Source organism: Scleropages formosus, chromosome 1 (assembly GCF_900964775.1).
Source record: "Scleropages formosus chromosome 1, fSclFor1.1, whole genome shotgun sequence".
NCBI lineage: Eukaryota > Metazoa > Chordata > Actinopteri > Osteoglossiformes > Osteoglossidae > Scleropages > Scleropages formosus.
The window spans coordinates 24,450,982-24,464,754 of record NC_041806.1 but is presented as its reverse complement, the minus strand read 5'-3'; the positions used below and the strand labels follow the sequence as shown (position 1 = coordinate 24,464,754).

General features: G+C 47.9%; 1 protein-coding gene across 2 annotated transcripts in view; it reads right to left on the bottom strand.

Moving 5' to 3' along the window:
* The window catches only part of col4a2 (collagen, type IV, alpha 2), a 56,290-nt gene that overhangs the window by 6,177 nt on the left and 36,340 nt on the right, over positions 1-13,773 (bottom strand). Inside the window, exons 15-37 of one of the 2 annotated variants that reach the window (XM_018749987.2) lie at positions 13,217-13,264; positions 13,081-13,116; positions 12,799-12,843; positions 12,445-12,496; positions 12,122-12,238; positions 11,888-12,034; positions 11,733-11,804; positions 11,466-11,617; positions 10,384-10,456; positions 9,877-9,983; positions 8,625-8,808; positions 8,222-8,266; positions 7,720-7,794; positions 7,482-7,580; positions 6,945-7,166; positions 6,614-6,775; positions 6,261-6,431; positions 6,015-6,158; positions 5,737-5,862; positions 5,205-5,386; positions 5,032-5,095; positions 890-964; positions 258-365 (exon numbers count right to left, since the gene is read on the bottom strand). In XM_018749987.2, the coding sequence (XP_018605503.2) occupies positions 258-365; positions 890-964; positions 5,032-5,095; positions 5,205-5,386; positions 5,737-5,862; positions 6,015-6,158; positions 6,261-6,431; positions 6,614-6,775; positions 6,945-7,166; positions 7,482-7,580; positions 7,720-7,794; positions 8,222-8,266; positions 8,625-8,808; positions 9,877-9,983; positions 10,384-10,456; positions 11,466-11,617; positions 11,733-11,804; positions 11,888-12,034; positions 12,122-12,238; positions 12,445-12,496; positions 12,799-12,843; positions 13,081-13,116; positions 13,217-13,264 (2,506 nt within the window). The remainder of the gene's footprint in view (positions 1-257; positions 366-889; positions 965-5,031; positions 5,096-5,204; positions 5,387-5,736; positions 5,863-6,014; positions 6,159-6,260; positions 6,432-6,613; positions 6,776-6,944; positions 7,167-7,481; positions 7,581-7,719; positions 7,795-8,221; positions 8,267-8,624; positions 8,809-9,876; positions 9,984-10,383; positions 10,457-11,465; positions 11,618-11,732; positions 11,805-11,887; positions 12,035-12,121; positions 12,239-12,444; positions 12,497-12,798; positions 12,844-13,080; positions 13,117-13,216; positions 13,265-13,773) is intronic. The other variant, XM_018749988.2, reaches the window with a different exon arrangement.

The window sequence follows — 13,773 nt, the reverse complement described above, 5'->3', positions numbered from 1 at the left end:
GTACAACATAGTGTTCATGTATGTTATGTGTTTACTGTATATACCCTTACAGTTTATACATGACAGTATAAGGGGGTTTGTGACATGATACAGTTGACCTATGACAAGGTGGTCAGAATGGAACCCCGTTGTAAGTTGAGGACCACCTGTAAAGTTGTATTAAGAAATTAAATAATAATATTAATACGTTAATGACATGAACTGTCTTACTGCAGGGATAGGAAGGTTATAAGAACAAATAGGGTGTAAAGTCTTACCAGGAATTCCCTCTGAGCCAGGAGTTCCCAACTCCCCTTTCCTGCCCTCGATGCCATCAAAACCTGCACTGCCTCGGTCTCCTGGCTGGCCAGATTCTCCCTTGGCACCTGTATGGGGAAATGTTTCGCACAGTAACGAGATCTTCGCAACAGACTATCCAACTGAATGTCAAAATAAAAAGGAAGTTCCAAACGTTTTGTACTTAATAATCAACTGCACTGAGATAAATAGGTCACAAGTGAAACAAAACGCGGTACAGCAGGGTACATGGTGCACTGGTGCCTCACAGCTCCGAGGCTGTTGATCTGGGTCAAAACTTGGTGACTGTGTGGAGTCTGCATGTTCTCCCCGTATTGGCATGGGTTTCCTCCTACAGTTTAATGATACACCACTTCTAAAACGTCCCTTACTTTGAAAACCATGGGAGAAGTTGACTTTAACTTGATAGCACATAGCCTACCTACCCCAGCGAAACATAATGGTTGTATGTCTCTTGTCCCTCTCTGAAACACTCGAGCAACAGTTGCAATCATGATGGCATAAATTACTGGATAGTATACAATTTGTTTTACGTATTGGTTTGTACAGAAAAAGAGTTACTGCACAACAAATCCATGTTTTAATAACTCACCTGGCAGGCCAGATAGGCCATCTTCACCTCTTAAGCCTGGAAAGCCAGGAATGTTCATGACAGTGCCAGGATCACCTGTAATAGTGCACATACTCAGGCATTTTAAGCTCACAGGAGACTGTAAATACCTCTGTACCTGACCATTGACTACAGCTCAAGTCAATATCAGTTTCAACACACACACACACACTTTCTGAACCACTTGTCCCATACGGGGTCGCAGGGAACCGGAGCCTACCCGGCAACACAGGGCATAAGGCCTTTTGGGGGAGGGGACACACCCAGGATGGGACGCCAGTCCGCCACAAGGCATCCCAAGCGGGACTCAAACCCCAGACCCACCAGAGAGCAGGACCCGGTCCAACCCACTACGTCACCGCACCCCCAAGCAGTTTCAATATTTAAAATAAAATTATTGATACAGATCATATAACACTCCAACAGTACGTTCTTATTTCTTGTCATAAAAATTAATTAGTGACCTGATGATTGCTTTGTCATTGACCATTTACCTATACGGCGTATTATACGTAGGACAATGTTAAGGTTTCATATTAAGCTACCTACAATAATTTAAGCATTTATATAGCTGGGTAATTTTTACTAGAGAAATTCGGCCTAAGCACTTTAATCAAGGGTATTAGAGCAAGATCCATCCATCCATCTTCCTCCGCTTTTATCCGGGGCCGGGTCGTGGGGGCAGCAGTCCGAGCAGAGTCCTCCAGACTTCCCTCTCCCCGCACACCTCCTCCAGTTCCTCTGGGGGAACCCCAAGGCGTTCCCAGGCCAGCCGGGAGACATAGTCTCTCCAACGTGTCCTGGGTCTGCCCCGAGGCCTCCTCCCAGTGGGACATGCCCGGAACACCTCCCCAGGGAGGCATCCAGGAGGCATCCGGAACAGATGCCCGAGCCACCTCAACTGGCTCCTCTCGATGCGGAGGAGCAGCGGCTCTACTCCGAGCTCCTCCCGGGTGACTGAGCTCCTCACCCTATCCCTAAGGGTGCGCCCAGCCACTCTGCGGAGGAAACTCATTTCTGCCGCTTGTATCCGCAATCTCATTCTTTCGGTCATGATCCAGAGTTCATGACCGTAAGTGAGGGTAGGAACATAGATCGACCGGTAAATTGAGAGCTTCGCGTTACGACTCAGCTCCCTCTTCACCACAACAGACCGGTACAATGACCGCATTACTGTGGACGCCGCACCGATTTGTCTGTCAACCTGCCGCTCCATTTTTCCCTCACTCATGAACAAGACCCCGAAATACTTAAACTCCTCCACTTGAGGGAGCAACTCCCCCCTAACCCGGAGGGGGCAATCCACCTTTTTCCGACTGAGAACCATGGCCTCGGATTTGGAGGTGCTGATTCTCATCCCCGCCGCTTCGCACTCGGCTGCAAACCTCCCCAGTGCACGCTGCAAGTCTTGAATTGATGAAGCCAACAGGACCACATCGTCCGCAAAAAGCAGAGACGAGATCTCGCGGCCACCAAAACAGACACCCTCCGTTCCCTGGCTGCACCTAGAAATTCTGTCCATGAAGATAATGAACAGAACTGGTGACAAAGGGCAGCCCTGGCGGAGTCCAACATGCACCGGGAACAGGTCTGACTTACTGCCGGCAATGCGAACCAAGCTCCTGCTCCGGTCATACAGGGAACGAACAGCCCGTAGCAACGAGCCTCGAACCCCATAATCCCGGAGTACCCCCCATAGGATGCCACGAGGGACACGGTTGAATGCCTTCTCCAGGTCCACAAAACACATATGGACTGGTTGGGCAAACTCCCACGAACCCTCCAGCACCCCAGTGAGGGTATAGAGCTGGTCCAGTGTTCCACGGCCAGGGCGAAAACTGCATTGCTCCTCCTGAATCCGAGGTTCGACTATCGGTCGGATTCTCCTTTCCAGTACCCTGGCATAGACTTTCCCAGGGAGGCTAAGGAGTGTGATCCCCCTGTAGTTGGAACACAATCTCCGGTCCCCCTTCTTAAAAAGAGGGACCACCACCCCGGTCTGCCAGTCCAGAGGCACCGTCCCCGAACTCCACGCGATGCTGCAGAGGCGTGTCAGCCAAGACAGCCCCACAACATCCAGAGACTTGAGAAACTCGGGGCGGATCTCATCCACCCCCGGAGCCTTGCCACCGAGGAGTTTTTTGACTACCTCAGCAACTTCAGCCAGGGTAATGGACGAGTCCCCCTCCAAGTCCCCAGCCTCAGCTTCCTCTACGGAAGGCGTGTCGGAGGGATTGAGGAGATCCTCAAAGTACTCCTTCCACCGCCCGAGGACATCCTCAGCTGAGGTCAGCAGCGCACCACTTCCACTGTAAACAGTGTTCGTGGAACACCGCTTCCCCCCTCTGAGTCGCCGGACGGTTTGCCAGAATCTCTTTGAGGCCGACCGAAAGTCTTCCTCCATGGCCTCACCGAACTCCTCCCAAGCCCGAGTTTTTGCCGCGGCGACTGCCAGAGCCGCGCTCCGTTTGGCCCGTCGGTACCTGTCAGCTGCTTCAGGAGTCCCATGAGCCAGCCAGGCCCGATAGAACTCCTTCTTCAGCTTGACGGCATCCCTTACTTCCGGTGTCCACCACCGTGTTCGGGGATTGCCGCCGCGACAGGCACCGGAGACCTTATGGCTGCAGCTCTGAACCGTCGCCCCGACAATGGAGGTGTGGAACATAGTCCATTCGGACTCAATGTCCCCAGTCTCCCTCGGGACCTGGTTGAAGCTCTGTCGGAGGTGGGAGTTGAAGACCTCTCTGACAGGGGCCTCCGCCAAACGTTCCCAACAGACCCTCACTATGCATTTGGGCCTGCCAAGTCTGTCCAGCTTTTTCCCCCGCCATCGAATCCAACTCACCACCAGGTGGTGATCAGTTGACAGCTCAGCCCCTCTCTTCACCCGAGTGTCCAAGACATATGGCCGAAGGTCAGAGGAAACGACTACAAAGTCGATCATCGACCTCCGACCTAGGGTGTCCTGGTGCCAAGTGCGCTGATGGACACCCTTATGCATGAACATGGTGTTTGTTATGGATAAACCGCGACTAGCACAGAAATGCAATAACAACTCACCGCTCGGGTTCAGATCAGGGAGGCCGTTCCTCCCAATCACGCCCCTCCAGGTATCACTGTCGCTGCCCACGTGGGCGTTGAAGTCCCCCAGTAGAACGACAGAGTCCCCAGTGGGAGCGCTTTCCAGCACGCCCCCCAGGGACTCTAAAAAGGCCGGGTACTCTACACTGCCGCTAGGCACATAAGCACAAACGACAGTGAGAGACCGTTCCCTGACCCGAAGGCGTAGGGAGACGACCCTCTCATTCACCGGGGTAGACTCCAACACATGGCGGCTGAACTGGGGGGCTATTAATAAGCCCACACCCGCCCGCCGCCTCTCACCTTGGGCAACGCCAGAATAGTGGAGAGTCCACCCTTGCTCGAGAAGAGTGGTTCCAGAACCCAAGCTGTGAGTGGAAGTGAGCCCGACTATATCTAGACGGTATCTCTCAACCTCCTGCACTAGCTCAGGCTCCTTCCCCGCCAGTGAGGTGACATTCCAAGTCCCAAAAGCCAGAGTTGGCGCCCGAGGTTTGGGTCGGCCGGACACTCAGCCCCGACCACCGCCCAAATCACAATGCACCGGCCCCTTACGGTTTCTCCGGCAGGTGGTGAGCCCACCGAAGAGCGGCTCCACGTCATGGCTTCGGGCTGAGCCCGGCCAGGCCCCGTGGGCATAGACCTGGCCACCAGGCGCTCGCATGCGAGCCCCCCCCCCAGGCCTGGCTCCAGGGTGGGGCCCCGGTGACCCCATACAGGGCGGGGTAAACGAAAGCCTTGATTTTTTCTTCATAAGGGGTTTTTGAACCGCACTTTGTCTCGTCTGTCATCCAGGACCTGTCTGCCATGGGAGACCCTACCAGGGGCGTATAGCCCCAGACAACATAGCTCCTGGACTCATTCAGGCATTCAAACCCCTCCACCACGGTAAGGTGGCAGTTCACGGAGGTGTAGAGCAAGATCAAGGACTGAAACCCAAAGTTGTCAACAGCAAGGTAATGACTTCAGCTTCTACACTACCTGTTGTCTCAGAAAAAAAAAAGCCAAAACCCTAAAAATATCTTTGTCTTTGGTCAACATACCTTTGCTTCCCTGCAAACCGTGTTCCCCTGTTGGACCATAAGCCCCCACAGTTCCTTTATCCCCCTGAAGCCAAAAAACAAGTAAGAGTCAGTTGCTGCAGTTATGTGAAGGCAACCCAAACCCGATCTGTGTTTCCATAGATGTTCCACAAGCCTGTGACTCCACTACTCACCCTGGGACCAGGCATACCGGGAAAACCTCTGATTCCTGGTGAACCTGGTGGTCCTGGCAGTCCCTTGGAGCCTGGCAAACCCTCTGCCCCAGGAGTACCCTGAACGCCCTTTTCGGTGCTGGGGTCTCCTGGCATGCCGTCAGAACCGGCCCAGCCAGGTATGCCTTGAGATCCTTTGGTGCCTGGGGTCCGTAAAAAAGGTGCGGGGTTTCTCATTTCCTGTGTCATCTCTTCTCTGGTTCGCAAACTGAAACCACTTTGGAAGCACTTATTCTAACTTGCACTCTTCATAGCAAAGCTACTACTCAAACTACAGAATACTTCTTAGTATCACTGTCAGTATTTTAGGGTTGTGGCTGTGAAACACAGCAGCGGGCTGAAACAGTGTGAGACACCTTGTTTCACACTGTAACAGTGTGCAATGCTCAGAACCTTCATGAAGCCGGTGACTTTCCTGACCTGTGCTTAAAATATGTTATTCAGTTATGCAGACCTTCTTGAAAAATACATGAGTTGATGTGGAGCTTCTTACCTCTGGGCCCTGTGAAGCCCTTGTCTCCTGGGAACCCATGGTCACCCTTGTCCCCCTTCATCTTGGCTTTATATATTACTGGAATATATGGCTTCTGTCCCGGAGGACCAGGAGGTCCTCGATCACCTGAAGTGTGCGCACACATTCAAACAGTTGGACCTTCAACCGGGAAGCGGGTTTTTCAAAATGCCAAATTTATTTATACTTTACTGAATCACAAAACAAATGCTGGTAAGTGAACTAGAATACTTCCCATTAGTATCAGACGTCTCACTCACCTTTCTCACCCTCCATCCCCATGAGTCCTTTCTCTCCGGGGATCCCAGGTAAACCAATGTCGCCTTTTTGCCCTAAAATGCCTGTTAGGCCCTTGTGGCCTTGCATTCCTTTGAACCCTGTCATGCCATGTGAGCCTTTGGCACCTGTGCAGGAAAATCAAAAGGGTTGGCGGGGAGTAGCTTCATGACACAATTGTGATTGTTCGGTATTTTCAGTAGCGGAGTTCCAAGAAAGGAGTTACGAACCTTTGAGTCCTGTAACACCAATATAGCCAACAGTTCCCAGTTCTCCCGGATCTCCAGATTCCCCATCACCACCTTTTGGACCCCAGCTGCCAACCTCTCCTGGCGAGCCCTTCATCCCTACTGGACCAGGTGGCCCTGGGTCACCCTGAAGTCCTCTTTCTCCAGGTAAACCTATCAAAAGCAACCCACGGTGTGGCATTTTGTTTAAAAATTGCTACATGTCAGGGGCATGTACTAAGTATAAATTACTGTATTTATTGTTGAAAGCAGAAAAGCAGGACTCTTCATAATGATACCATCTACATTAAACAACACATTAACAGGTACAATAAAGACAATAGCATCCATCTCACCTGATTCACCCATTACCCCCTGAGGGCCTGGGGGTCCTTTATATCCAGGTGCTCCAGGGAAACCATACAGTCCTGGTGGGCCAATTTTCCCTACTTCTCCCTGCAAGCCTGGGTAACCCATTTGACCCTTTGGCCCAAGGATACCAGGCATGCCATCCTTCCCTGTGATCAAAATGAGATGTAAAGTGCATCACACAGAACACCTTGGTTGCTCCAGTGCACCTAGTGGACTGAAATATGAAACCAGAGACATCTATGGAAGCTAAGCACAGGTGTTTCAACAAAGCCATGACCTTGAGACTTTACAAGCCAGTCTGATGTTGTCTCTCACCTTGGTATCCTTGAGGTCCAGGGTCTCCAGTGATGCCCTTACTCCCTTGGAGTCCAGGAGGACCAGGTTCTCCAAGTGGCCCAGGTGATGCTCCAAAAATTTCACCATGAAGACCCTTTGGTCCAACTTCTCCGTCTCGGCCTAGCCTACCTGGGACACCGAACGCACCTTTCTGTCCCTTGAAGCCAGGTTCACCTTCACCACCCCGAGGCCCTACAAACCCTGCAGAGGAATGAGGCTGTTTAAACCTGGTCAAAGGTTAGGAAAAGGCTGACTTGTAAGACATACAGTATAAGGAGACATTTAAAATTTCACATTATCACCTTTATTGACCTCTGTTTGGAAATCATGTTTTTCATAAGAGGCCAATGGGAACAGAAAGCATCACAGTCCCAGAACTTTACAGTACCAACTGCAGTCTGCTAAAACACTGACTGCTGCCCTTGTTGCAGGTGTTTGTGACAAATGCGCTGGTTCTTGGGTCAAGAGAACATTGGCTTTCTCATGTGCTGCAGTGTTACTTGATGCCAAACTTACCTGGTACCCCAGGTGCCCCTCCATTTCCTTGCTCTCCTCTTTCACCTTTGGCCCCTTCCTCCCCAGGCAATCCAGGCATTCCTTTAAGACCAGGCTGACCTGTGACAAAAAAAAATCCATATCAGTATCAAAACTAATTTTTAGTTTCTTCTGAAATCTTAATATTTCCAGTCCTTGCACTAAAGAACATACTTTATTTACACTGGATAGATGACTGAAATTTTATCAGTTCTGTTACCTGGGAAACCATCCAGTCCAGGAGATCCAGGAAGTCCAGATTCACCTGGTGGCCCTAGCACTGGTTCACACTCTCCTGCGATAGCACATGAGTACAGTTTCTTAAATATACTAGATACAGAATGACTGTTTTACCACACTGCATGGCCATAATTGATAAGCAGTTTGCCATTTATCTCTGTGAGTGCAAAAACATTCCAGTAATAACGTGACATCCAGGAAAGCCGCTAGAGTTTCTGCTGGTGGGCTGTTACCTCAATTACATCGCATTACTCGGTATGGAAAACCTTGTGGCCAAGGTGGTGACATAAAGCCTGACTTCAGGTTTACAATGAGGAATTAAACACAAATAATAGCTGATGCCACTGCAGAAGCTATTTGCATCCACTATGATAAAGCAGGAGTGAAGCTGTGCCAGGAGAAAACAGTGTGAAGACAGAAGATGCCAGAGTGCTCTTATGTCATAACAGCAGTGAAAGCTTGTCCCACATGGTGGTGACTACCTGCTACGTCCTTTTGTCCTTCATCTCCTTCCAGATCACAGCCTCCTTCCAGCAGCACACAAGGTAGATAGACAGAGAGGGAGAAGGAGGGAGGAAGGCCATTCAAGACCAGCGTTAGTGCAAGCACAGGCACACAATGACATGAGCATGGTACTCAGAGCGCCAAAGGAAGTCAGTGATTCCCTCGGGCACCATCATGTTGCCGGTGCAAGGCTGGGGCCAGTTGAAGACCTGCTGTTAAGCATTACATCATCAAAACTGAAGCGGTTTGCTGTTACAAACCGCTGTGATGTACAGCAGTAACACCAGATCATTGGACAGTGGGTTGTTGTTATTGACCAAAAGAGTCCAGTTAAATTATAAATGGATTTTTGTCTTCACGTTATAAAAATAATGAACGAACCTTGAGGGCCCTGGGGACCTGGAGCACCTCTGTGACCATCAAATCCCGGATCTCCAGGAACACCTGACAGTCCTTTCTCGCTACTCAGCGCCCGACCTGGTTCTCCTTGCGGCCCAGGATAGCCTTGATCACCAGAAATCCCTGGGACACCTTTATCTCCTTTGGGTCCAACTGGCCTGTCCCCCTAAAATATTATCCAAAGAACAGACAGATACATACAGACTCTTTTAAGCCTTCCTGTTCTAAACGTACAGTAGACTGTAGGATAAACCTGGCTATCCAGCAAAAGTGAAAGTCAAGCAGATAAATTACAGAGTCAGACTTATTACAATACGATAAGAGCCCCATACAATGGAAAAAACCACCGTCTTCCTCAAAATTTATACATTTCACATGTGGATCGTACGTTTCACACCCTTGACGTAGGCAATGATTTTTCAACGTTCACTTTTTAACCCTGAATTGACCAAACATTTATTCATAATGAATGAATAAATGAAAAAATAGCATTAAAAGACAAGCTGAGAATGCTATTTTTTGTTACAAATATTATAGATATGTTGGCATTGCGAGGGTCATGCAGAGAAATACCTTTTATTTTGGTATTTGAATGAATTTTAATTGATTATTTTTTTCCATAAGCAATAATTGCAATTCAATCAGCTCAGTAATGGAATTTGACAAATAGGATGATTTCACAGAACGAATTAACACCAGTTTGTCAGAAATGGTTGTATTTAAATTGTTAAAAGTAATAAATATTAATAAATGAAAAACACTGGAGGAAGCTGGTTAAGTTTCAGAACAACAGAAAGCACTGATTTACTCAAAATGAGACAGCATTCATGGGTGGTGTGGCGGTGCGGTGGGTTTGGCCAGGTTCTGCTCTGCGGTGGGTCTGGGGTTTGAGTCCCACTTGGGGTGCCTTGCGATGGACTGGTGTCCCATCCTGGGTGTGTTCCCTCCCCCCTCCAACCTTGTGCCCTGTGTTGCCGGGTTAAGATCTGGTTCACCGCGACCCCACTTAGGACAAGTGGCTTCAGACTGTGTGCGTGAGATGGAATTGATAGAGCAAGGAGACCTTTGGAAATTTCCAAACAATAAATTAAAAAAGAAGTCTCTTGATTCTAGAAAAATTATTGCACAGTTCTCTGCAGTGTATTTTTCTCAGTAGGCTGATTCACGCACAGTGTTATGTTTCATGTACACTACGGTAATTTGGCATCACGGACAACAGTAGAACAACACTCACAGAAGGGCCCGGATACCCAGGCGGTCCAGGAAGACCAGCAAGTCCCGGCTGACCCCTCTCTCCTGGCTCACCTGGCACGCCAGGGTCCCCTGGGTCACCCACAGATCCTAAGGAACACCAACAGAGTCACTCACCTGACACATGGATTGGTGGCTTGTTTTAACCTTGGACAAAAGCTTCAGCTAAATAAAGAACAAAAATAATATTTCCGACATAATCTGAAGATGGCTGCTTGTTTGCTTGTCGATGTTGGTCATGGGAAAATTTTATACACATATCATTCTTCAGCTTTATTGTTTTCAAAGACATCCCAATGCAGCTTGTCTGAATTGACCCTTATGCTAGGGTTCGAGTGTCTTACAGGAGCTGTGAGGAAACCAAATGGAAGTCTTTGATGATTACAAAACCATGGACCAGCTGTCTGAAGCAAGGTGCCCGTTGAAAGAGACCAAATGCAAAAGTTATATAGAATGTAAGGAACGCTGAAAGCCCACTGTGCGGAAGTACCTTTCTGGGTGGCTACTCCAATCTCCCCTTTCCTGCCCTTGGGTCCAGGAGGGCCTGGATTACCAGGAAAACCCTGCAGAAGGAGGAAGGAGATATTGAAGGGACACCTCAGTGATGAGCCGGGCACCTGCCAGTCTCAAGTAATGTGTCACTGGGTCCAAGGGAGATCATAAAGCATCATAAAGCATCACAGCCGAACAACAGCACTTGAGCCAAGAAAGTTTCTGTTTTTTATTTAATGAATTAAGATGCGTGAAGCAGGTAACATGACTCGAAAGTGAAAAAACATCCCGTAGTGTAAATTATTAAAAATACCAGAAATTACATTTAACCCTTACTCTTCACTTTTGTTTTTCTAAAATCCGTCTTTTCCAAAGCAACAGTAATGTTACTTGGTAGTAGAACAACTCGTTTCCACAGTATTTACGGCTTGTGTTATGGTGCACAAGGGATGAATCAGTGAACGCCTCTGACTAAATAGAAGACAAAATATTTTTACACTCAGTCATTTAAAACTAGTTTTAATTTTAATGTAGCTTCTTAAAAAGACAAATTAGTTTTTAAAACATGCTATAACTTTGCTTGAGACATTTACAAAACTCCTGTATGTAATCAAGGGATGTCTCTATTAATAACCTGATTATGTAGACAATAAAAGTAAAAAATGGCCAGAACTTATTTAACACAATACTATCTGTCAAGATTCATTAGGAGCCTGTGGAAATTAATTTTCTGTCATTTAAAAAGTTTTAATGCTCTTTGACATTCATTAACATCTTAGGGTATTTTTATGTAGCTTTTTTACAGAACCTAAGCCTTTACTGACTGTAACTTTGTGGTAAAAGTAACTTTGGCTTTGCAAACAAACTGAATTATGAATATATTTCTTGAGGGTTTGAAGAGGCGGCATGCTGTGAAAATAGATATTTCATCATACAGTTGTCCCTCACTTAACATATCTCTGTTTCCTGTTTTTTTGTTGTTATTTTCTGTATAGAAAAAGTTTTGTCCTCACATTGTGTCCATATATTTATGGATCCTGTTACAGTTAAATAGTGGAACATTTGCTGCCTGTCTCTTACAATGAGTCCAGGATCTCCCAGTGGTCCCGGGAGCCCTAAGTCTCCAGGCTGCCCCCACTCTCCTGCCACTCCTAGTGGACCTTGGTCACCCACTGGACCAGGGGATCCCGCAGGGGACTCGACAGCCTGACACTGGCAGGGACCTGCATCACCTGGTGAGACAAACCCATGGGAGACAAACTGAGCAAAGACTACACAGAACCAGACCAGAACTTGGTTTCAGTGTTTGGTGACGTCTCTCAAAGATGCTGGAAACGCAGCACTTACCTTTCTGACCTTTTAACCCTGCAAGTCCCGGTCGTCCAATTCCACCTGGTGGCCCTTGACGTGCGATCGCCCCTGCAGCAACAAGAATCACATGAACTCCACACCCTTGAAAGGTCCTACAGAGGAAGGATTCTCTTATCTGCTTATCTGCTTACAAGATCCCTTCTGTCCTGGTGGTCCTGGAAATCCAGGCGGCCCGTCCAAACCTGGTGGCCCAGAGACTGAAGCAGGTTCTCCAGGCTCACCCGGTAGTCCTTTGGCCCCTTTTATGCCCTTAGAGCCGGTCGGGCCAAAGAGGTAAGCTTAGGATGAGAAAGGTGGTATAAAAACATGATGAATATTACGTCAGGACAGCGGGAGGCCACACTAAGGCCCTGTGCTTTTCTTACTTTGCTGTTGTTCAGTGAAGTGGGCTGGAAGTCCTGGGAGGCCTTGGTCACCCTTTACACCTTGGTCCCCTGGTGGCCCCTCGGGGCCAAGTTCTCCTGGAGGTCCTGGTGGCCCGACTGTGGGACCAAAACAAGTAGAAATCTCAGAACGTGCTTCCTCCAAGCGTGTAGCACATGATTAAGGAGCTACACTCACAAATACCAAAAATTTGCGGGTTCAGACTCTTGCTGTCACACTGTTCAGCAGTGCTTTAAGAGCAGTAGATAGATATTTACTTGCTTAAGAAAATGCAAGGGGTGTATTCAGGTGCGTATACAAATACCTCTTCCAGAACCCCCCAGCAATATTACGTCTCCTGGTTCTCCCCTTTCACCCTAGAAAAATTGGACACATCCAACACTGTTAATGGAACCCCAATCAGCTCCACCCAGCTAAACATCAGCATCATTCACCAGCATGAGATGCACAGTTACAAGCATTGGTGGTTCTAGAGGGCCAGTTGGGTGCATGTCCTACTCTCATGGAGAAAGATTCAAATGTTTTCTGGCTGAATTTATAGGCAAAACCTCAAGGCAACACTCTATGAGACAGATGTCCAGATGCATAAGGAGAAAACCTGAAGTTATGGAAATCTTAATAAGCAACAGTAAGCGATATTTCAATAGTACGAGAAAACCTTGACTCCGTTCCTTCCGGGCACTCCTGTTTCCCCTGGATCTCCCTGAAGAGACAGAAGAATGGACAGAACAGTCAAAATGTCCTTCCTAGGGAGCATCTTCTCATAGTCAGACCTGCATTTCATTTCCCACTTCTTTAAGCCCATGTTTCTATTCCCGCTCCATCAGAGATTCAGGATGATGGGACACGGAATCAATCCAAGAACCAGAATGAGCGAACGAAACACCGGGTGGCAGTATTGACAGGTAGAGTAGTTAAAGTGACCCTCAGGCCGACATACCCTCGTTCCAGGCTCTCCATCGATACCAGAGGGTCCCTGAAGGGAAAAAACAGCAGGAATTTTAAAAGTATTAACAAAGAAGACAGCAAAACCAAAAAGGCAAGTAAAAACACAGTGAAAGGAACACATTACTGACCCGTAGACCAGGAAATCCCATGACACCAGTTTCACCTCTGTTATCGGCCTGAGTGATCAGAAAGCAAGCAGTGACACAACTCAGCATATTGGACAGTCACGGGGTACTTTTTGCTGGACATAATTAGAAACCCATGGTACTGGTTTACAGACGGTAACTAGACAGAGTGCTTTTCAGAGCGAATGGACACAGAATCGAAATTTATACAGGACAACCAGGCACACAGTATTTTATTACAGGGATAACCAAGGAGTCATGGGGCACCTATATTTTTCTCACACTTTTCTCCAAAGCAACTTCAGTATTGAGGTACTTACTATTTACCCGTTAATACAGCTGGGTAATTCTACTATAGTAATTTATATTTATTTATTTGGCTGACACTTTTCTCTAAAGAGACTTATAATGTGAATGGATTTACCCATTTACATGGGTAGGTAATGCTAGTGGAGCAATTCAGGATTAGTACCTTGCTCAAGGGTACGACAGCCAGAGGTAAGATTCAAACCTGCAACCGTTGGGCTTAAAGGCAGCAGCTCTAACCACTACACTGTCCC